Source organism: Solanum lycopersicum, chromosome 7, assembly GCF_036512215.1.
Source record: "Solanum lycopersicum chromosome 7, SLM_r2.1".
In the NCBI taxonomy this organism is placed as follows: Eukaryota; Viridiplantae; Streptophyta; class Magnoliopsida; order Solanales; family Solanaceae; genus Solanum; species Solanum lycopersicum.
In genome coordinates, this window is record NC_090806.1 from 22,301,795 (window position 1) to 22,326,306 (window position 24,512).

General features: G+C 29.7%; 1 protein-coding gene and 1 long non-coding RNA gene across 2 annotated transcripts; both read left to right on the plus strand.

The window, feature by feature from the left end:
- Positions 1–1,801: 1,801 nt before the first annotated feature.
- LOC138337362 (uncharacterized) lies at positions 1,802–2,576 on the plus strand. Its single transcript, XM_069287272.1, has 3 exons — positions 1,802–2,095; positions 2,187–2,273; positions 2,370–2,576. Exons 1-3 carry the CDS (start codon positions 1,802–1,804, stop codon positions 2,574–2,576), a joined length of 588 nt encoding a protein of 195 aa, XP_069143373.1.
- A 2,699-nt stretch (positions 2,577–5,275) lies between these two features.
- On the plus strand, positions 5,276–20,489 carry LOC138337161 (uncharacterized). The gene is made up of 3 exons (XR_011210645.1): positions 5,276–6,176; positions 9,602–13,141; positions 17,354–20,489. It is a non-coding gene; the product is annotated as an uncharacterized lncRNA (long non-coding RNA).
- Positions 20,490–24,512: the final 4,023 nt, after the last annotated feature.

The following is a 24,512-nucleotide window of genomic DNA, read 5'->3' on the forward strand; positions in this document are numbered from 1 at the left end:
GAGGTGATAAGTTTCTTGGGGAGATTGAAATACACTAGTGGATTCATAGCTCAATCAATCGTGGTGTATGATCCTATCTTCAAGCTGTTGAAAAAAGACGCTCTGACAAAGTGGACTGAAGAGTGTCAGACTTCTTTTGACGCTATCAAGAACTATTTATCTAATCCACCGGTATTGGTTCCTCCATGAGAAGAGAGTCCTTTGCTAGTGTATTTATCTGTCTCAAATAGTGCATTAGGATGCGTACTCGGTCAACACGACGAGACAAGAAAGAAGGAGAGGGCTATCTATTACATAAGCAAGAAGTTTACTCAATACGAGTCTCGTTACACTTTGTTAGAGAGTACGTATTATCCTTTGACTTGGCTTGCACAGAAGTTGGGACATTATTTATCTTCGTATACTATATATCTCATTTCTAGAATGGACCTTTTGAAATATATTTTCCAAAAGGCAATGCCGATCGGAAAGTTAGCTAAGTGACAAATGCTGTTGAGTGAGTTTGATATTATGTAAGTAACTCATAAGGCGATAAAAGTACAGGCTTTGGCGGATCATCTTGCACAAAATCCCGTTGATGAAGAGTATGAACTACTTAAGACTTATTTTCACAATGAAGAAGTTTCTTTTTTGGGGGAATATATCTCTGAGGCATATCCAGGTTGGAGACTATTCTTTGATTGAGCTTCAAATCTTCAAGGGAATGGTATTGGGGCGGTCTTAGTGTCTGAATCTTGTCAGCACTATCTTATGGAAGCTAAGCACCGATTTAATTTCATGAATAACATAGTTGAGTATAAAGCTTATGTTCGTGGGATGAAAATGGTCGTCAACATGAATGTCTAAGAGTTGCTGGTTATTAGAGATTCAGACTTGTTGATTCATCAAGTTCAAGGATAATGAGCCGTGAAGAACCCAAGATCATACCTTACGTGAAGTATATACAGAAGTTATGAAAAATATTATGTAATATCGAGTTAAGACATACTTCCAGAATACAAAATGAGTTGGCCGATTCTCTTGCCACCATCACTTCAATGATCAAACATCCGGATACATACTATACTGATCCTTTGGATATAGCACTGAAGGAACATCTGGTCCATTGTTCACATATTGAAGTAGAACAAGACGGTTTGCCTTGGTATTTTGATGTAAAGAAGTATTTGGACTCCGGTACATATGCTGAGGATGCTACATCCAACCAAAGGAAGTCGATATGCCGCATGTCCCTCAACTTTTTCTTAATTAGAGAAGTCCTTAATAGGAGGACTCCAGACTAAGGTCTTCTTAGATGTGTTGATGTTTTTTAAGTTGCAAAGCTTATTGAACAGATACATGCCAGAGTTTGTGGTATGCATATGAATGTGCTGACTTTGGCAAGAAAGATCCTTCGAGACGGTTATTTATTGATGACAAGGAGAATGACTAGTGCAAGTTTGTGCAAAAATGTCATATATGTCAAGTGCACGGTGATTTGATCCGAGTGCAACCTCAAGAACTCAATGCTATGAGTTCACCTTGGCTATTTGTAGCTTGGGGTATGGATGTCATCGGTCTGATAGAGCCAGCCACTTCTAATGGACAAAGATTTATTTTGGCGGATCATCTTGCAGCTTCTTACAAGTCGGTAACCAAGAAAGTTGTGGCTGATTTTGTTCGCTACAATTTTATAGGCAGGTTTGGAGTACCAGAATCGATCACTACTGATAATGGTGCAAATCTTAATAGTCACTTGATGAGAGATATATGTGAGAAATTTAAGATCACGCACCGGAATTAAACCGCTTATCGTCCCCTAATGAACGGAGATGTAGAGTCCGCCAATAATAATATCAAGAAGATACTGAGGAAGATGATTGAAAATCACCGAAAGTGGCATGAGATGCTGCCATATGCTTTGCTGGGTTATCGAACGATTGTCAGAATATCGATTGGAGCAACTCCATATTTTCTAGTATATGTAACAGAAGCAGTGATACCTGCTGAACTTGAGATACCATCCCTAAGGATAATCCAACAAGCAGAATTGAGTGATATTGAGTGGGTCTGCAAGCGCTTTGATCAATTAAATTTGATCGATGAGAAGAGAATGGTCGTCGTTTGTCGTGGTCAACTATATCAACAGATAATGATTCGTGCTTTTCACAAGAGAGTAAAGAGCCAGAATTTTTGATGTTATACAGTTGGTCCTTAAGAGCATTTTTCCTCATCAAGATGAATACAAAGGAAAATTTGAGCCAAATTGGAAAGGACCCTACATGGTTCTCAAGGTATTATCCGTAGGTACTTTGTTCATATCGGAGATGCTTTAGTCCTATCAAGACTTGATATACTTTGAGACTTGCAACTGGAACATAATTTTTTAGAAGATCTCAAAATTCTGCTATGTACTCAGTTACAATGGAAAGATAAACAAGACAGTTAACAGGGAAAGGAATTTGGAGGATGGCCTCAAAATTTCAGCATGGGTTTATCTACAAGTCTGCAGTGACTCTGAAAACTCTCTAGCGAATAGTCAGATAGACTTCCAAGCATCAGACTCAAAGAAATTTGTTAAGCCTGATATGACTTGACTTGACATTGACCTTTTAATGATACTATTTCTCGAAAAAAATTTCATTTAAATTTTCCCTTTTATGTTTCCTTTTTTTGATATAAAATATATTGTCTTATCTATCAAGAGTCGGGAGATCGTAAAATCAATCGGAGATAGCAGGAGAAGAAGAAGACAACTAAAGAAATTGACACAGATCAACTTCTTTTAATAACTAACAATTTTTTTGTGGACGCCGGTTTATAGCTTTTCTCTGAAATCAACAAATTCTTTCGATGGATGAATATCGAGAAGTCAAAGGATGAGAAAACTATCCAAAAATTAATATTTTTCGTAGAAACAAGAATCGTTTTATATCACTTATGTCGAAGAGTTGGGAATATGAATTGCTTATTTCAATCAATTTCCATCTATGAAATTTTTAAATAACGTCCAACTAGATTCAAATGGTAATCAAGAAAAAATCTCAAGAAAGAGTGTACGATTTCCGTAAAGAACGTCATTTGCATCATAATATTGGATATGATATTATGCATTACACAGAGGAGTCAGTTATTTTATTTTCGATCAAGATTATATACTATATGGAAGTCATTTTATCTTTGTCATTATCGGAGACGATATGATTATCTAGAAAAAAACCACCCAGAGGATCACTATGTTGCTCAATTGAATCACTATCTTCATTTAGTACCAAGGATGACATCAAGAGTTAATATATGTGCATCGCAGGAAGATGTTCATGCCCTGCGGAAGATCATACGTCGAAAGTCAATATCCATTCATCGTGAAAGATCATGCATCGCGAGTCAATATCCATGCATCTTGGAGGATCATGTATCGCGAGTCAATATCCATGCATCACGGGAAATCATGCATTGGGAGTCCATATTCGTGCATCGCGAGTTAATATCCAAGCATCGCGAGAAGATTTCATACCTCACAAAAATTTATGCATCGTGAGAAGATTTCATACCTCGCAGAAACTTATGCATCATGAGAAGATTTCATACCTCGCATAAATTTATGCATCGCGAAAAGATTTCATATCTCGCACAAATTTATGCATAACGAGTAGATTCCATGCCTTGTTGAAATTTATGCATCGCGAGAAGATTTCATGCCTCGAAGAAATTCATGCATCACGGGAACATATTCATGCCCTGCAAGAAATCATGTACTACCAAGAGATAGAATTGTGCATCTCAAGATAAATATTTACCCATCGACATCAACTGAATTCTTTAATTTTGATAAAAGTACGCATCAAAAAGAGCATAAAAGACGTTATCAAGTGAAATTATCAGCATTGCATCAAATTTCGTTTATGTTGACATCGCATGAAGAGTACATTGAAGATTGCATTGCAAACACAAGACATAAGTTTTATTTTCTTCACGTCAAATCGATTGAGTTGTCATCAAATGTGGAGGAGAATAATTAAACGTCGACATGGTAAAAGACACTATCTCTCATTTTAATTACATTTTTTTTTGTTGAAGAGTTTTATTTAAGTCTTTGTCGAGAGAATCAGGAAGGATGAATTCTCCAAAAAAAAAAATCACAGGTGCGGACGACATCAAAAGGATCCAACACAACATTTAACTTTTTCTTAGCAACAAAAAGGGACATAGTCCAAAGGAGTGTCAAACTCTAAGGATACGAGTAGAGGAGCGACTTCCACCACAATCAAACCGCACCTCTATCATAATGCATATGGGTTTTTCTTTAGTTTTATCAGTTTCGGTCTTGCATCTGAAAAATTTGATTTACCATAAGTAAGTTTCCAATCCAAGTGACAAACCTAATTATGAGTGTGAAATGCGCCACATTCATGGCTAAGAGGGTACAAACCTCTTTTTCATATTCATTTTATTGTCACTTTTCCAGAGCAAAAGGTTATCTAGCATAATAGATTTGCTTTGAACCGATCGAGTCAAACTACAAACAGCCTGATTCCTAAAGTTTATGGATATGTAGGCGGGCTTGATGTTAAAAACTCGGTTTTATTCTAACATTCTCTCTTAAATCTTATTCCCAAGCATCCCAATACCTTCATAACTCGGTATCGAGATGACTTCTGATTTCTTTAAAATCGTGCGTTAAATCTAGTGTATCAAACTACAAGTGGCCTGAATTCTCATAAATCTTGAGATATGTAGGAAACCCATTTTCAGGGTTCGATCATAATCAAGAGTTTGTACCAAATTCCTTTATGAACCTGGGGTCGGTCAAAATTGGATCAATCAAATTCATTTTCCTCGGATTTCTTACCTCAATCCAAATAAAATGAGGGACAATTGTTGACACTCAATTTTGACCCTCCACCATAGGAATTACTTCATGAGCTTCTTAAATTTCCCAAAAATTTTAAAATAATTAGTTTTATAAATTTTAAGAAAAAATATAAATTTTGCATTATTTTAAATATTTTTGCGATTTCTTATAATTTTTAGATAATATGTAAATTTTACATAATTATGTATATAATGAGTATATTTTATGATTGTTCAAAACCATCTCAAAAGTATTTTAATTTTAAGAAAGTATTCTATTAAATTAGTTTAGTTTGAATCATTGTTATATTTTTTAATCACTATTTTTAAAATTATTTTTTTATTTTATTTTGTTAAAATTCGCAAGTTCGTTGACTAATTAATAGTAATTAGTCTTATTTAAGGTTTAACCGAATTAGTTATCTTAACTCAATTTCGCGAGTTCTTAAATTTAATCCATCTTTAACTTCCAACATAACTCAATTTGGGTTATTTCACCCTTTTCAACATGCCATTTTATCTTGCATTTTTAAGATCATTTTGGGCCTCTTCCAATTTTCCAGCAAATTTGTCCTAGCAGCAGCCCACTCCTTTATTCTTCCCCTCTGACCCAACCCAAGAACAAATCCAGCAATCTGATTACCAAAAGGAAAATTCCACGGTTTGTCTCCCTCAGCAGTTTGCAAAATGATAGATTTTTTTAGCACATCAAATCGGCTTCACGACGTGATAGACGCAGAAACGCGTGAAAATCATCGAGCCATCCTATACGCGCTCCATCATCCCAACGTGCCTCACTTTTTTCACTTCAGCAAACGACAACAAGCGGCGCTAGAGGGAAAGCGAAATCACGCATCTTCTTCCCTCTACTCTGCCCACTCGTACAATTTGCAAAAGCGATTGCAACACGTTGATTCGTCCTTCTAGCATGAGGTCGATCCACGTTGCCCACAAGGACGATGTGATCGATCCAGCCATCCATCCACCTTTCCCATTTCGAAATAAGGTTGAAATCTCAGGGAAAAGGTGTTTGACCTTCAGGATATTTCAAATTTTAGTTGAAAATAGGTTTTGAACCCGAATCCAATTCAATTAGTCCCCAAAACGATGTCTAATTATCTTCTTTATAACCTCTTCTTTTTTCAAAAGGATTTTTTAATTTTTGGAGAGGCCATTCTAGACAGCAAGATTTGTGGAGAAAATTTTAGTGTGGGAATTGCTAAGAAAAAGAGAAGTGAAAGAGATAGAGGTTTTCTCCGAAAAGTGTTTGATTTTCTCGCAGCAATAACTTAGACTTGAAAGATGTTAGACGATCTTCTCTAGCCCTTTGAGACGTTGGAAAGGTATTTTTTGAGTCTAGTTCTGCATCTTTACATAGCTGTTAAAAATTTGAATCATGTTGTGGTCATCGCTAGCTCGCTTCTCGTCCTAGTACGCTCCCTAGGGAAGATAATACTTTCTCCTTCATAATGCCTTCTTTGCTCCTCTCGCTATTTTTTTGTTTTTCTATCTTAAAAGATGACACTTTTCTGATGTCGAATAGCCTCATTATTCAACTGGTTCGTTGCAGGTAGTCGAATTGGTGATTTATTAATATGGTATTGAATGAAATAAATAGATTCGTTTGGTGTAGGATCCATTATTAGGTCGTACATAAGCATCGATTTCTTTTCTTCCCTTGTTATGATTACCTTAAAGTTCCCCGAATCAGTACTTTCCTTTCCTTTTTTAAAAAAAAATGTAAAGTTTCTTTCATCTGTTGTCGCTATAATGTTTTTTTTACATCTTTATCATTGTAAGATAGGGATAATTTAGAGAGTTCGGTGGTATGAAGTGTGTATGTTGTTATTTACTATGGTCAGATGCAAATGGTTCCTTTACCTCCGTCTTCCACGCCTCTATTTTCAGTTAGCTCTGGTTCAAGTTATCTTGTTCTTCGCTTTGCCTCGATGGGTTGTTCGAATGACTTGTTCGTTTATACTAAGATTAAATGATTTCATGTGTACAAGGAATAAGTTAGGCTTAGTTTTAATTCCTTGTATTATTCTCTCAAGATGTTTATTTGTGTAGAAGTATGACTACCCTTTTTTCAAAACCGTGTAAGCATTGTAGATCCATCTTTACTGTTATCTTTTAGAGTAATTTCCTCAATACACTTTTGCGGATCTTTGTGTGTGCTTACCTTTCAATCATTACCACTCCCTCTTAGGTTGTAAATCATGATTTTATAGTTACTAGTATGTGGAATTTGGTTGTCAAGTTAAGAATTAAGGGTTTGCTCTTATTCTTAATTTAATAAAATGATTCTTTATTTTGTCACACATTTCTTCTGAAATCTTAGAGTTTCTTTGGCCTCATGAATTATTTTTGGAGTCATCAAGAAAGTTATTCTTCGGTTGCATGATTAAGCTTTCTTTTCAACATCGTCTAGTCGGTTGGTACTTAATTTTGTCTTGCAAGTGTTATGCTTGTGTGGGAGCATAAAAATCAAAGTTATTATTAATAATGATATATATAATGAATAAAAGGTACATGAAATATATTGAATGAAATAAAAAAGAAGCATAATATATAAAATAAAGATTATTTTATGTCGTTATAGTAATAATATAGTTGGATCAAATTACATTGATAAAGTAGTAATTAGTTGTGTAGTGTAATGTTGTGTCAATATTTGTACAATTGTTTTCTCTAATAATAAATTGGATTCATTGATAAGAAAGTTGTGGCTTTGACTAATATAAGTGATGAAGATTTAAAATGATCTTAAAATGCATAAATTAAATATGAAATTTTGTATTCATAACAAGTTTCAAATAATGTAAAATTAATTTTTGAAATATAATAGTTTTATTAAAATAGTTTAATCACTTTATCTTCTTTTTTTTTTTTTTGCAAATTAATTGCAACTGGTATAAGTTGTAATGGTAATAATTAATAGTATTTTTTTCAGGATTTGTGTTATAATTTAATATATTATAAAATGTATAATTATTGCTCTAATTTAGAAATATTTTGAAATACTAAATACTTAATAGATTTGATGATTTTATATAAGACAACTATGATGACTATAATAAATTTGGTAAATAGTGTTGTGAGGGAATTTCATTGAATTGGTATTTCCCATATAAAGAGTCTATTACATCATTCGCTAATTTTATATTTAATTTTAAAAAAAAGTGATTTAATTTGTTCTTAATGATCCTAGTCTCTTTCTGTAACTGTCATAGACAAGAAAATAATTTTAAAAAAGGGTCATTATATTTTTAGTAGATAATTACTTACTTTATCATTACCTTTGTCTAACAGTTATGCCTAGATTCACCCTTTATCACTGTTAGTCTTAATATTTTCTTCTTTTGCTAAGCCTTGACATTTGGTGTTTTACCTTACTACTTTGAGAATAAATTCACTTTCAGATGAAAGGTTATTAAGTGTTTGTATGCATTTATTTATCCAACCATCTGTTAGCGTAAATATGTTTATTACTTTGTTGGGGGTGGAAGCGTAAAGAGAGATTATTCAGAAAGAAGAGAGATGTAAGGATGAAGGTGTGTTTTATTTATGAGGAAAGCTCCTCTATTTATACATATAAATTACACCGTCATACTATTTACTTTACATAATTGGCCGACAAACTTTTTACATGATTGACCGACAAACTATTTACTTTACAACTTTTCTACATTTGGCTTTTTTCAGCCGACGCAAGACGACAAAAAATAAAAAGACTCTTACTTTATACATATGGCTGATATTCAGCCAACAATAATAACTCTTTTTTTTTTATCTTTATGTCTTATCTTCTTTTTCTTAGTCTATTCCAGTTGTATTCCGGGGACATAGTTATCTTCGCCATTGCATTTTGAACATAGATGGTCTGGATACTTTTGTCCAATTAGTTTGCAGTATCTTGTCATCAAGTCTTGAGAAATGAAATTTTTTCTGATAGCCCTTGTTGTAGGTGTTTGTTCTGGCTTCAGTAGACTTAATATCCATTGTCATACTTCTTCCATATCTGCTACTCTTATGTCTTTACAATTGGAGTATATCATTGTCTGATCTCTGTTGTAATAACTCCAAATTGCATTTTCATTTAGGTAGTTGTTTGATAACTCATTTAATATAGTAGCTATCCCAATAGTCCTTTTGTTTGCATAAAAATCTGGGATATCCACCTTCTGTATCTCTTCTTGTGTATCTATTTTTTCTGGTATTATCATATCTCTAGTTAAACCTATCTTAATAACTTGTATTGTAGGTTTAATTTCTTCATATAGTATCTCTGCTGTTGCTGAGTAGAACTTTATATAAAATAAAGTTCCTTTTGTTATTCTTTTATATTGCAGAAATGCCTTATGTAGCTCAGGTATTTTAGCTACTTCGTCTCCTGTAATAGTATATACTGTGCTTATAAGTCTGTAATTGTAGCAAGTTGCTACTAGGTTTGGATTCGTTCCTGGTTGTGCAATTAGTTTATTGTATCCTTGTAGATGTTGGGTTATGTAGTCTTGTTCAGGGTTTCTCGTATTTTTGGCTTTAGGGTTTTTGTTTAGAAAAGTCTGTACTTTGTATATGTTTTCTATATACATTCTGGTAATGTGGTTATATGTTTGTTTATCTGAATCTAGGCTCGCTTTGTAGGTATTTACCTGTGGTGGTATGAATATATCTTTCTGGGTAACTTGAGGAGTATATGGTTTTGAGAATAACTTATTCAAGTTTGTATTTGTGTATTTTATTTTAGTCTCCTCTTTTTTTGTAGATTGTCCTGTTGTAGATGTGCTGGCTGTAGCTGCATTTAAACAAATGTTATGGGTTTTTTGGAGTATCCCATCGTCTCCTTGTAGCTCTGGAATTTTTGTGTCTTCCGATCGACATAGCTCCGCATATTTATAGTCGTGCTGCTGACTTTTAGTTTTCAAATTTTGTAATTCTTTACTCATACTATCTACTTTCGTAGAAAGTGTAGTAATAGCTTTGAGTATTTCTTCTGTTGTATCTGGTTCAGTTTGTGTTCCTTTTTCTTGATAGGTAATCTGCAACAAGATTTTCATCAGTTTTTATAATTTCAATTGTAAATGTAAAAATTTAATATATTCAATACTAATCTCCTTATTTCTTTTGTTGTAACTGAATCATCTAGCTTTTTTGTTATCCACTATTTTACCTGTGTGTTATCTGTTCTTACAATAAATTTATTGTAAACTATATATAGATCAAATGCTAACAAACATTTATATAATGCAAATAATTCCTTTCTATTTATTTCCCATTTTGCTTGTGCCTCAATATATGATCCTGAGCAATACCTGCAATGGTGTTCTACCTTTTCTTTGTCATATTTATATTTTAATACTCCTCCGTAACTGTGGTCACTTGAATCTGTTTCAATTATATATGTGAAAGTTCTATTTTCATCAGGAAAATATAATTTTGGTAATTTTTTGCATAATTTTTTAATATTTTTTATGTGTTCTTTATCTTTATTGTCAAAATGATATTCAATATCTTTTTTGAGTTTTTTGTATAATGGTTTTAAATGTTCTGCTAATTTTGGTATATATTCTCTTACTTGATTTAGTAATCCTAAAAATGATTGTAATTTCTTTTTTGTATCTATATTTTCATCAATAGTGATAATTTTTTGTACTATGTGAGTTTGCATTTTTATTCCATTTTTATCTATTTGTATTTTTATATTTTTTGCTTTATATTTGATCATACTTCCTTCATTGTTAAATCCTGTTACTACCATAGGTGTTTTTAATTTTTCCCATTTATCTTCTGGTAAGCAATTATATTTACATATATTCGCTTCTGCTCCTGTATCTATCATGGGTGTATAATATCTGTTGTGATATCCTTCTACAATAATTTTTGCAAGTATAAATGTTTTCATTAATCATTTTTGGTTCTTTTTATAATTATTTTTTTATTTTGGCAAGTTATTGTTAATTGTTCATTTTCTATGCTGTATGGTTTAACTTTTTCTAACCATTTTATTCCTAATGTGATATTATGATTTCCTTCATATATCTTAAATTGTATTTTCAATGGAATTCCTCCTATAATTATTTCTTTTTCTGTTGTCTCTTCATTTGTATTTATTATTTCACTAGGTAATCCAGGGCATATGTGTCCTGTTTTCATAATTTCTTCTTCTAATACTAGTTCTCTTGTTATATGATTCTCTTCTTGTCCTGTGTTTATCAAGATTTTATATTTTCTTTGGTCCATTATTCCTGTTATAAAATATTGATATATTGTTATTTCTCCTAAATCTTGTGATATTTCATATTTTCTTTTAGATGAACTCATTCTTGATGAGGAAACTCTAGTCATCATATTTAATGAGTTTGTATTTGGTGTACTTGAGGTACTTAATCTTTCTTTTACTATCTCCAATTCTTCTTCTGTATCCATTTCTTTATAACTATAGTCATTATTATCTATTACCGTAATTATTCTTTCAAAAGGATTTTCTATTTTTATTTTATCAATTTTATTTTTTGCTGTTATTTTATGTTTTGTTGTTAATATATAAAGATTTTTACATCTTGCTGTGAATACCTTACTTCCTGGTGCTAACTCTATTCCTGACATTTTCCAATATAATACTAATGATTTGTCTATATTTGTATCTGTTAATGCTACTGTATAATTAGCACTTATTATAAATTTAAATTTCTGGTATATTAAATTTCCTTTAACTGCACTTATTACGCTTTTTTCTATAGGATATTTTATTATATCATCTGCTAAATATATTTCAATGGGCGTATCTATTCCTTCTCTTAAACAAGCTTTTATTAGTATTTCCGTTCCTCCTAAATGTACATATTTTATAGCTTCTTTATTTTTTATGTTTTGTATTTCTTTATTTATTATTCGTTTGTTTATTATAGGTATATATGCTTTTCCACTTGTATATTTTCCGTCTATGATATGTTCTTTTTGACTAACCACATAATATTCTTCTTTCTGTCTTTTTAAAAAAGTTTTTTAGTATAGGTATGTCAACTATTTTTTCAACACTTAAATCTAATTCTTTTCCTTTTATTTGTTCAAAAAGTGTATTATCAAATATGATTTTTTGGTGTGATGATTCTTCATCTTCATAATTCTCTTTAGATATTATTTCGTTTTCAGACATTATATTTCTTCCTCTTCTTCTATTTCATTATCTAGTTTTTCTTCTCCATTTTAAGTTTCTATATCTGATACTTTATATATACTATCGTTTTCACTTAATTCATACTCTATGTATTCTATTTGCATATATTCGTCATTACCTATAACTATTTCTGCAATTTATTTTCTTTTTGGATTTTTTGGTAATTTACAGTCTTTAGCTATGTGTCCTATCTTTCCGCAATTATAACATGTACATTGGGATATCTTTCTTTTTGGTCTATATGGTCTTTTTATTTTATAGTTTTTTACATAATACCTTCGTCTTGGTTGTTTATATTTATACTTAGTTTTATTTTTTCTATAATTTTTATATCTTCTAGATTTTGTTTCTTATTTGTACACCCAAACTGTGGTGTCATTTTATTTTTACAACATGATAAATTTTTATTTAGTACTCTTTCCATTTTTAATTTTTCTTTTTGGTTTTCGCATAATTGTGTAAACCATTGAGATAGAAATTTTATTCTAGCTCCTAAAGTATCTACCATTCCTTCATTATTCCAATCCTTTATTATTTTTGTGCTAAACGGTTCTGGTAATTTTGTAAAATATTATTTTCTTATTTCTTTTGCTTCGTCTAAATTGTATTTAGATTTGTAATAGTATTCTTTAAATGCACAAGTATATTCTTCTATATAACACATTTTACATATAGCTAATTTTGTCATAAGTTGTCTATTTATTATTTTTTCCCTATTTTGTTCTTTTATATCCGTGGTCATACCTCCAAATTCATTTCTAATTGCTGATTCATATTTGTCTAGTATATCTATATTTGTTGCTGATGGGGATCCATCTATTTTCTTATCATTTCTAAGTACTTCTAAACTTTCTGGGGGTAGATTTTCTATCCATAATTTTGCCGTTCCTATGAATGTTCTTTCTATATATCTTGGTGTTTTTGTTGTTTCTATTTTGTTATCTATTAACTTCTTGGATATATTTCCTGCCCATAGTAATATTGCTTTATTTATGTCTGTGACGCAATCTAAATCTAAGAAATTATATTGTTCACTTATTGGTTTCGGTATCCAATTTTTATTTAATCTACTATTCCATATTGCATTATTTCTATCTGATTGTTGATAACTTTCTGTATAATAAGTTGGTGATGTCCACCAAGGACTACTTCTAGGGGTATTTCTGGGACTATTATTTGGGGTTTTGACTCTTGACGTACTAGGTCTATTCATATCTCGTGTGTTTATTTCTAATTTTTTTAGTTTATTTGTCTGTTCTAAGATTTCTGTATATGTTTCACTTATGTCACTTATTTCTGATTTTTGGTCATTTTCATTTTCATCTATTTCATTTACTTCATTTACCTCAATATCTTCATTTAATTTTTGTTCCATTTCTTTTATTTCATTAGTTAATTCAAGCTCTTTATCTTTTTCCTTTTGTTTTTGCTTATTTTCATATAATAATTTTAACCTAGCTAATTCTTTTTCTAATTCACTTATTCTTGTATTTTTTATTTCTTCTAATTGTTGTACTTCTTGTTTTGCTTGTATTTTTATTTTTTCAATTTCTCTTGATTTGTCTATTTCTTCGTTTTCTTTTGTTATTCTTATCATAGCTGTTAAACTATCTTCTAATTTTGCCGTTTCTTTTTCTAACATTAAGTATAAATTATTTCAAATTTTTTTATATTTTCTTCCTAGATTTGAAAATATTATTTTTATTATCATTCCGTCTTGATTTTCGTATGTTTTTTCGTCTACTGCAAATTCTTCTTTATTCATTATAATCTATGTATTATATTATGCTGTAACTTATATTCAAGACAATCTAATTCTAATTTTACCATGGATATATCTTTTCTTTGTGCTAATAGTGATTTATTACATACTCCTGCTAATATGTTTTCTTCTAATCTTCTTTTTCTATGTTGTAATTCTTGTTCTTTTTCAGCCTTTTTTTCCATTATTTCTTCTATTAATTGTTGTTTATAGATTTCTCTGTTCATACTGTTTTTTCAAATAGCAAACAAATTTATATTCTGTTTTTGAAATTATGTTTATCAATTGATCTTTTCTATCATTATTTGTTTTGACTGGTTGTGATAGTTCATATTCTATATATAAAGATCTTAATTTTTTCCATATCTTTCTTACCTTTTTATCTATCTTAGTTCTTTTTATTTTAGTATTTTTATTTTTATTTATCATAACCTTTTATATAATATTTTAAAAAGCTTACTTAATTTATCTGGATATCTAATCTTTTTTAACCTGTAATTTCTACCATATTGCTTTAGCCAATATTCAGTCATATTTAATCTCCAATATCTAAATCATCATATAAATCGTATATGTCATAATAAAGTTCATCTTGTATACTTTGTATGGTTAACTCAGTCCAACCTTGGGTTGTTATTTCTATTATCTCGTCTGTTACCAATTTATCATAAATTTCTCTTTTTATATCAGTATTAAGATTTTTTAATATATAAAGTAATAATATCTTATAATCAACATCATCGTTTAATAGGTAAGTTTCCATTTTTATCATTTTTATTTTCACTAAAATTTTATTCCTTCCAACCTCTTAATAAATTATACTTGCTTATTATGCAAAAATAATGATTTAATAATCATCTCGTCTGGTCACTACTACAGCTTTCTTTTTTGATAAGTTACTCTAACAGCGCCTCAACTTTGTTTACTTCCTTAAACGGCCTTCTCTGCCTACCGGTTTCAACCTTAGGATGTCATAGTTTGGGCATACTTATTCGAAAAATATTTCTGTAGCAAACTTTCTAAAGATGGTTATTATAACATTATTCAAACATGATAAACAATTATAATTAACAAGAGATTTTCAGGAATAAATCAATTTAGCTACTCATAAGTATAAAATAGTATACCTGTTTTTGTAAATCTTCCGACATAGTTGGTTTGTTCTCCATAATTATTTAATTAACTAGCTCTGATAACAATTTGGGGGTGGAAGCGTAAAGAGAGAGTATTCAGAAAGAAGAGAGATGTAAGGATGAAGGTGTGTTTTATTTATGAGGAAAGCTCCTCTATTTATACATATAAATTACACCGTCATACTATTTACTTTACATAATTGGCCGACAAACTTTTTACATGATTGGCCGACAAACTATTTACTTTACGACTTTTGTACATTTGGCTTTTTTCAGCCGACGCAAGACGACAAAAATAAAAAGACTCTTACTTTATACAAAAAAAAAACAAAAAAAAGAGTTATTATTGTTGGCTGAATATCAGCCATATGTATAAAGTAAGAGTCTTTTTATTTTTTGTCGTCTTGCGTCGGCTGAAAAAAGCCAAATGTACAAAAGTCGTAAAGTAAATAGTTTGTCGGCCAATCATGTAAAAAGTTTGTCGGCCAATTATGTAAAGTAAATAGTATGACGGTGTAATTTATATGTATAAACAGAGGAGCTTTCCTCATAAATAAAACACACCTTCATCCTTACATCTCTCTTCTTTCTGAATAATCTCTCTTTACGCTTCCACCCCAAATTGGTATCAGAGCTAGCTAATTAAATAATTATGGAGAACAAACCAACTATGTCGGAAGATTTACAAAAACAGGTATACTATTTTATACTTATGAGTAGCTAAATTGATTTATTCCTGAAAATCTCTTGTTAATTATAATTGTTTATCATGTTTGAATAATGTTATAATAACCATCTTTAGAAAGTTTGCTACAGAAATATTTTTCGAATAAGTATGCCCAGACTATGCCATCCTAAGGTTGAAACCGGTAGGCAGAGAAGGCCGTTTAGAGAAGTAAACAAAGTTGAGGCGCTGTTAGGGTAAGTTATCAAAAAAGAAAACTGTAGTAGTGACCAGACGAGATGATTATTAAATCATTATTTTTGTATAATAAGCAACTATAATTTATTAAGAGGTTGGAAGGAATAAAATTTTAGTGAAAATAAAAATGATAAAAATGGAAACTTACCTATTAAACGATGATGTTGATTATAAGATATTATTACTTTATATATTAAAAAATCTTAATACTGATATAAAAAGAGAAATTTATGATAAATTGGTAACATACGAGATAATAGAAATAACAACCCAAGGTTGGACTGAGTTAACCATACAAAGTATACAAGATGAACTTTATTATGACATATACGATTTATATGATGATTTAGATATTGGAGATTAAATATGACTGAATATTGGCTAAAGCGATATGGTAGAAACTACAGGTTAAAAAAGATTAGATATCCAGATAAATTAAGTAAGCTTTTTAAAATATTATATAAAAGGTTATGATAAATAAAAATAAAAATACTAAAATAAAAAGAACTAAGATAGATAAAAAGGTATGAAAAATATGGAAAAAAATTAAGATCTTTATATATAGAATATTAACTATCACAACCAGTCAAAACAGATAATGATAGAAAAGATCAATTGATAAACATAATTTCAAAAACAGAATATAAATATGTCTGCTATTTGAAAAAACAGTATGAACAGAGAAATCTATAAACAACAATTAATAGAAGAAATAATGGAAAAAATGGCTGAAAAAGAACAAGAATTAAAACATAGAAAAAGAAGATTAGAAGAAAACATATTAGCAGGAGTATGTAATAAATCACTACTAGCACAAAGAAAAGATATATCCATGATAAAATTAGAATTAGATTGTCTTGAATATGAGTTACAACATAATATAATACATAGATTATAATAAATAAAGAAGAATTTGCAGTAGACGAAAAAACATACGAAAATCAAGACGGAATGATAATAAAAATAATATTTTCAAATCTAGGAAGAAGATATAAAAAAATTGGAAATAATTTATACTTAATGTTAGAAAAAGAAACGGCAAAATTAGAAGATAGTTTAACAGCTATGATAAGAATAACAAAAGAAAACGAAGAAATAGACAAATCAAGAGAAATTGAAAAAATAAAAATACAAGCAAAACAAGAAGTACATCAATTAGAAGAAATAAAAAATACAAGAAGAAGTGAATTAGAAAAAGAATTAGCTAGGTTAAAATTATTATATGAAAATAAGCAAAAACAAAAGGAAAAAGATAAAGAGCTTGAATTAACTAATGAAATAAAAGAAATAGAACAAAAATTAAATGAAGATATTGAGGTAAATGAAGTAAATGAAATAGATGAAAATGAAAATGACCAAAAATCAGAAATAAGTGACATAAGTGAAACATATACAGAAATCTTAGAACAGACAAATAAACTAAAAAAATTAGAAATAAACACACGAGATATGAATAGACCTAGTACGTCAAGAGTCAAAACCCCAAATAATAGTCCCAGAAATAGCCCTAGAAGTAGTCCTAGGTGGACACCACCAACTTATTATACAGAAAGTTATCAACAATCAGATAGAAATAATGCAATATGGACAGTACATTAAATAAAAATTGGATACCGAAACCAATAAGTGAACAATATAATTTCTTAGATTTAGATTGCGTCACAGACATAAATAAAGCAATATTACTATGGACAGGAAATATATCCAAGCAGTTAATAGATAACAAAATAGAAACAACAAAAACACTAAGATATATAGAAAGAACATTCATAGGAACGGCAAAATTATGGATAGAAAATCTACCCCCAGAAAGTTTAGAAGTACTTAGAAATGATAAGAAAATGGATGGATCCCCATCAGCAACAAATATAGATATACTAGACAAATATGAATCAGCAATAAGAAATGAATTTGGAGGTATGACCACGGATATAAGAGAACAAAATAGGGAAAAAATAATAAACAGACAACTTATGACAAAATTAGCTATATGTAAAATGTGTTATATAGAAGAATATACTTGTGCATTTAAAGAATACTATTACAAATCTAAATACAATTTAGACGAAGCAAAAGAAATAAGAAAACAATATTTTACAAAATTACCAGAACCGTTTAGCACAAAAATAATAAAGGATTGGAATAATGAAGGAATGGTAGATACTTTAGGAGCTAGAATAAAATTTCTATCTCAATGGTTTACACAATTATGCGAAAACCAAAAAGAAAAATTAAAAATGGAAAAAGTACTAAATAAAAATTTATCATGTTGTAAAAATAAAATGACACCACAGTTTGGGTGTACAAATAAGAAACAAAATCTAGAAGATATAAAAATTATAGAAAAAATAAAACTAAGTATAAATATAAACAACCAAGACGAAGGTATTATGTAAAAAACTATAAAATAAAAAGACCATATAGACCAAAAAGAAAGATATCCCAATGTACATGTTATAATTGCGGAAAGATAGGACACATAGCTAAAGACTGTAAATTACCAAAAAATCCAAAAAGAAAACAAATTGCAGAAATAGTTATAGGTAATGACGAATATATGCAAATAGAATACATAGAGTATGAATTAAGTGAAAACGATAGTATATATAAAGTATCAGATATAGAAACTGAAAATGGAGAAGAAAAACTAGATAATGAAATAGAAGAAGAGGAAGAAATATAATGTCTGAAAACGAAATAATATCTAAAGAGAATTATGAAGATGAAGAATCATCACACCAAAAAATCATATTTGATAATACACTTTTTGAACAAATAAAAGGAAAAGAATTAGATTTAAGTGTTGAAAAAATACTTGAGATACCTATACTAAAAAACTTTTTTAAAAAGACAGAAAGAAGAATATTATGTGGTTAGTCAAAAAGAACATATAATAGACGGAAAATATACAAGTGGAAAAGCATATATACCTATAATAAACAAACGAATAATAAATAAAGAAATACAAAACATAAAAAATAAAGAAGCTATAAAATATGTACATTTAGGAGGAACGGAAATACTAATAAAAGCGTGTTTCAGAGAAGGAATAGATACGCCCATTGAAATATATTTAGCAGATGATATAATAAAATATCCTATAGAAAAAAGCGTAATAAGTGCAGTTAAAGGAATTTTAATATACCAGAAATTTAAATTTATAATAAGTGCTAATTATACAGTAGCATTAACAGATATAAATATAGACAAATCATTAGTATTATATTGGAAAATGTCAGGAATAGAGTTAGCACCAGGAAGTAAGGTATTCACAGCAAGATGTAAAAATCTTTATATATTAACAACAAAACATAAAATAACAGCAAAAAATAAAATTGATAAAATAAAAATAGAAAATCCTTTTGAAAGAATAATTACGGTAATAGATAATAATGACTATAGTTATAAAGAAATGGATACAGAAGAAGAATTGGAGATAGTAAAAGAAAGATTAAGTACCTCAAGTACACCAAATACAAACTCATTAAATATGATGACTAGAGCTTCCTCATCAAGAATGAGTTCATCTAAAAGAAAATATGAAATATCACAAGATTTAGGAGAAATAACAATATATCATTATTTTATAACAGGAATAATGGACCAAAGAAAATATAAAATCTTGATAAACACAGGACAAGAAGAGAATCATATAACAAGAGAACTAGTATTAGAAGAAGAAATTATGAAAACAGGACACATATGCCCTGGATTACCTAGTGAAATAATAAATACAAATGAAGAGACAACAGAAAAAGAAATAATTATAGGAGGAATTCCATTGAAAATACAATTTAAGATATATGAAGGAAATCATAATATCACATTAGGAATAAAATGGTTAGAAAAAGTTAAACCATACAGCATAGAAAATGAACAATTAACAATAACTTGCCAAAATAAAAAAATAATTATAAAAAGAACCAAAAATGATTAATGAAAATATTCATACTTGCAAAAATTATTGTAGAAGGATATCACAACAGATATTATACACCCATGATAGATACAGGAGCAGAAGCGAATATATGTAAATATAATTGCTTACCAGAAGATAAATGGGAAAAATTAAAAACACCTATGGTAGTAACAGGATTTAACAATGAAGGAAGTATGATCAAATATAAAGCAAAAAATATAAAAATACAAATATGGGATAAGATATTAACAATAGAAGAAATGTATAATTTTGAATTTACCACAAAAGATATGTTATTAGGAATGCCATTTTTAGATAAATTTTACCCTCACATAATTACAAAAACACACTGGTGGCTTACTACGCCATGTGGCTATAAAATAGGAGCAAAAAGAGTAAAAAATAAACAACGAAAATCTATAGAATGGATTAGAGGTAGTGAAAAAATAAACCAGGAGATGGAAAATATAAGTGAAAAACAAATATCACAATTAGAAATCATTATATTTGCAATAGACAAAGTTGAAATAATCAATGAACAGCTAGAACAACTATATAATGAAGACCCATTACAAGGATGGGAAAAACATAAAACAAAAGTAAAAATTGAACTAATAGATGAAAATAGTATAATAACACAAAAACCATTAAAATATAACTTTGATGATTTACAAGAATTTAAAGTACATATAAATGAATTACTAGAAAAAAATTACATACAAGAAAGTAATAGTAAACATACAAGCCCAGCATTTATAGTAATAAAACACAGTGAACAAAAAAGAGGTAAAAGTAGAATGGTTATAGATTACAGAAATCTAAATGCTAAAACTAGAACATATAACTACCCAATACTAATAAAATACTTAAAATAAGAAAAATACAAGGATATAATTATTTTAGTAAATTTGACTGTAAATCAGGATTTTACCACCTAAAACTAGAAGAAGAATCTAAACAATTAACAGCATTCACAGTGCCACAAGGATTTTATGAATGAAATGTATTACCATTAGGATATAAAAATGCACCAGGTAGATACCAACATTTTATGGATAACTATTTTAACCAATTAGAAAATTGTATCATATATATAGATGATATATTATTATACTCCAAAACACAAGATGAACATATAAAATTATTAGAAAAATTTATACACATAATTAAACACTCAGGTATAAGTTTAAGTAAAAGTAAAGCAGAAATTATGAAACCACAGATAGAATTTCTAGGGATACAAATAGATAAAAATGGAATAAAAATGCAAACTCACATAGTACAAAAAATTATCACTATTGATGAAAATATAGATACAAAAAAGAAATTACAATCATTTTTAGGATTAGTAAATCAAGTAAGAGAATATATACCAAAATTAGCAGAACATTTAAAACCATTATACAAAAAACTCAAAAAAGATATTGAATATCATTTTGACAATAAAGATAAAGAAGACATAAAAAATATTAAAAAATTATGCAAAAAATTACCAAAATTATATTTTCCTGATGAAAATAGAACTTTCACATATATAATTGAAATAGATTCAAGTGACCACAGTTACGGAGGAGTATTAAAATATAAACATGACAAAGAAAAGGTAGAACACCATTGCAGGTATTGCTCAGGATCATATACTGAGGCACAAGCAAAATGGGAAATAAATAGAAAGGAATTATTTGCATTATATAAATGTTTGTTAGCATTTGAGCCATATATAGTTTACAATAAATTTATTGTAAGAACAGATAACACACAGGTAAAATGGTGGATAACAAAAAAGCTAGATGATTCAGTTACAACAAAAGAAATAAGGAGATTAGTATTGAATATATTAAATTTTATATTTACAATTGAAATTATAAAAACTGATGAAAATCTTGTTGCAGATTACCTATCAAGAAAAAGGAACACAAACTGAACCAGATACAATAGAAGAAATACTCAAAGCTATTACTACACTTTCTACGAAAGTAGATAGTATGAGTAAAGAATTACAAAATTTGAAAACTAAAAGTCAGCAGCATGACTATAAATATGCGGAGCTATGTCGATCGGAAGACACAAAAATTCCAGAGCTACAAGGAGACGATGGGATACTCCAAAAAACCCATAACATTTGTTTAAATGCAGCTACAGCCAGCATATCTACAGCAGGACAATCTACAAAAAAGGAGGAGACTAAAATAAAATACACAAATACAAACTTGAATAAGTTATTCTCAAAACCATATACTCCTCAAGGTACCCAGAAAGATATATTCATACCACCACAGGTAAATACCTACAAAGCCAGCCTAGATTCAGATAAACAAACATATAACCACATTACCAGAATGTATATAGAAAACATATACAAAGTACAAACTTTTCTAAACAAAAACCCTAAAGCCAAAAATACGAGAAACCCTGAACAAGACTACGTAACCCAACATCTACAAGGATACAATAAACTAATTGCACAACCAGGAACGAATCCAAACCTAGTAGCAACTTGCTACAATTACGGACTTATAAGCACAGTATATACTATTACAGGAGACGAAGTAGCTAAAATACCTGAGCTACATAAGGCATTTCTGCAATATAAAAGAATAACAAAAGGAACTTTATTTTATATAAAGTTCTACTCAGCAACAGCAGAGATACTATATGAAGAAATTAAACCTACAATACAAGTTATTAAGATAGGTTTAACTAGAGATATGATAATACCAGAAAAAATAGATACACAAGAAGAGATACAGAAGGTGGATATCCCAGATTTTTATGCAAACAAAAGGACTATTGGGATAGCTACAATATTAAATGAGTTATCAAACAACTACCTAAATGAAAATGCAATTTGGAGTTATTACAACAGAGATCAGACAATGATATACTCCAATTGTAAAGACATAAGAGTAGCAGATATGGAAGAAGTACGACAATGGATATTAAGTCTACTGAAGCCAGAACAAACACCTACAACAAGGGCTATCAGAAAAAATTTCATTTCTCAAGACTTGATTACCAGATACTGCAAACTAATTGGACAAAAGTATCCAGACCATCTATGTTCAAAATGCAATGGCGAAGATAACTATGTCCCCGGAATACAACTGGAATAGACTAAGAAAAAGAAGATAAGACATAAAGATAAAAAAAAGAGTTATTATTGTTGGCTGAATATCAGCCATATGTATAAAGTAAGAGTCTTTTTATTTTTTGTCGTCTTGCGTCGGCTGAAAAAAGCCAAATGTACAAAAGTCGTAAAGTAAATAGTTTGTCGGCCAATCATGTAAAAAGTTTGTCGGCCAATTATGTAAAGTAAATAGTATGACGGTGTAATTTATATGTATAAATAGAGGAGCTTTCCTCATAAATAAAACACACCTTCATCCTTACATCTCTCTTCTTTCTGAATAATCTCTCTTTACGCTTCCACCCCCAAATTGGTATCTCTAATTATGTTCTCCTAAAATATTGGAGGACTTTTGATAACTCTGCGCTATTTATAATAACTCTTGAATGACTTTCATTTTATTTATATCATGATGAACTAACTCAGGTCCTATCAACCTAGCTTCATTAACTTCAAACCATCTAGAAAACACATCTTCATTTCTCTCGTTAGACCTTCATAAGGATATGGTAACTATTGTTCTAAGCAACTCAATGTTATATAGTTGATCGTCCCAATTACTTGTTAAATCAATTATATGTGCTACTTCGATACTTCAAATAACCATCTCCATTTTTTTCAGAAACAATAACTTTTTTCTCGTGAACATTTGCCTTTAATTCAAGCAAGTTAGGGTCTTGCTCTTGGTCACCTTTTACTTTTGAACCTAACGATCACTCATCCCTATTCGTTACCACTATTCCTTTTCCAATGGAATCCATAAATCGAACCTAATTGTGCAAGTCTGTGTATATTTTTTTCTAAGTCATTCTAACCTTCCTCAAAATGGTGGTTCTACCCACAAACAACTTGCTTAAGAAATTAGGAGAAACATTATCCTTACATGGGTGGTATAGGATACTCGTGTAAAATAATTAAGTAGCTCTGACCAACTTCTATATTTGAAATTAAACTCGTTATAACTAAACATAATTGTTGAATCTTGTGATTGGTGAACACATCCACATTAACAATAAAAAGATAACAACGCCATATATTCAAAGTAAATAATATCGTAGCAAACTCTATCTTACTGGTTGGATAATTCTTCTCATTAACATTCAACTATCTAGAGGGATAACCTATTGTCATTATGCATTAACAGAAAATGCGAACCTACATTAAATGCATCACAATACACCACAAAACCTTTGTACCTTTCGGTAAAGTAACTACTGCGCCATTGTCAAGTTTTTTTTCAATTCCTAAAAACGTTTCTCACAAGTTTCACACAAGAAACTTAACTGTCTCCCGGGTTAATTTGATCAAATAGAGTTTTTATCTAGAAAACAATTCAACTTCTCTGTCAACTCTTTCAAAACTGCTAGTGCCATTCTATATGGCATAATATAGAGAGGATAAGTAAATGAAATGTTGTCTATGTCGAAGTCTATTCCTCGCTCAAGAGGGACCGGGGTTGATCATCTAGAAAGACAAATACAAACTCCTTAACTGTACTAAAATTGAAACTTATTGAATAGGACATATATAAACAATAGATTCATTAACCAGAACTAAGTGATAGAAAAACCCTTTGGAAACTAACTTTATTCATTTAAGGTACAAAATGGAACGACCCAAAGGCGTTGCTTAAGTG

Excerpts from the sequence above, each read along its gene's own strand:
- LOC138337362 (XM_069287272.1), top strand. The coding sequence starts at position 1,802 with ATGAACGGAGATGTAGAGTCCGCCAATAATAATATCAAGAAGATACTG. Across the intron at positions 2,096-2,186 it reads TGATCGATGAGAAGAGAATG|TTGGTCCTTAAGAGCATTTT; the intron begins GTCGTCGTTTGT and ends GATGTTATACAG. Across the intron at positions 2,274-2,369 it reads GACCCTACATGGTTCTCAAG|AAGATCTCAAAATTCTGCTA; the intron begins GTATTATCCGTA and ends ATAATTTTTTAG.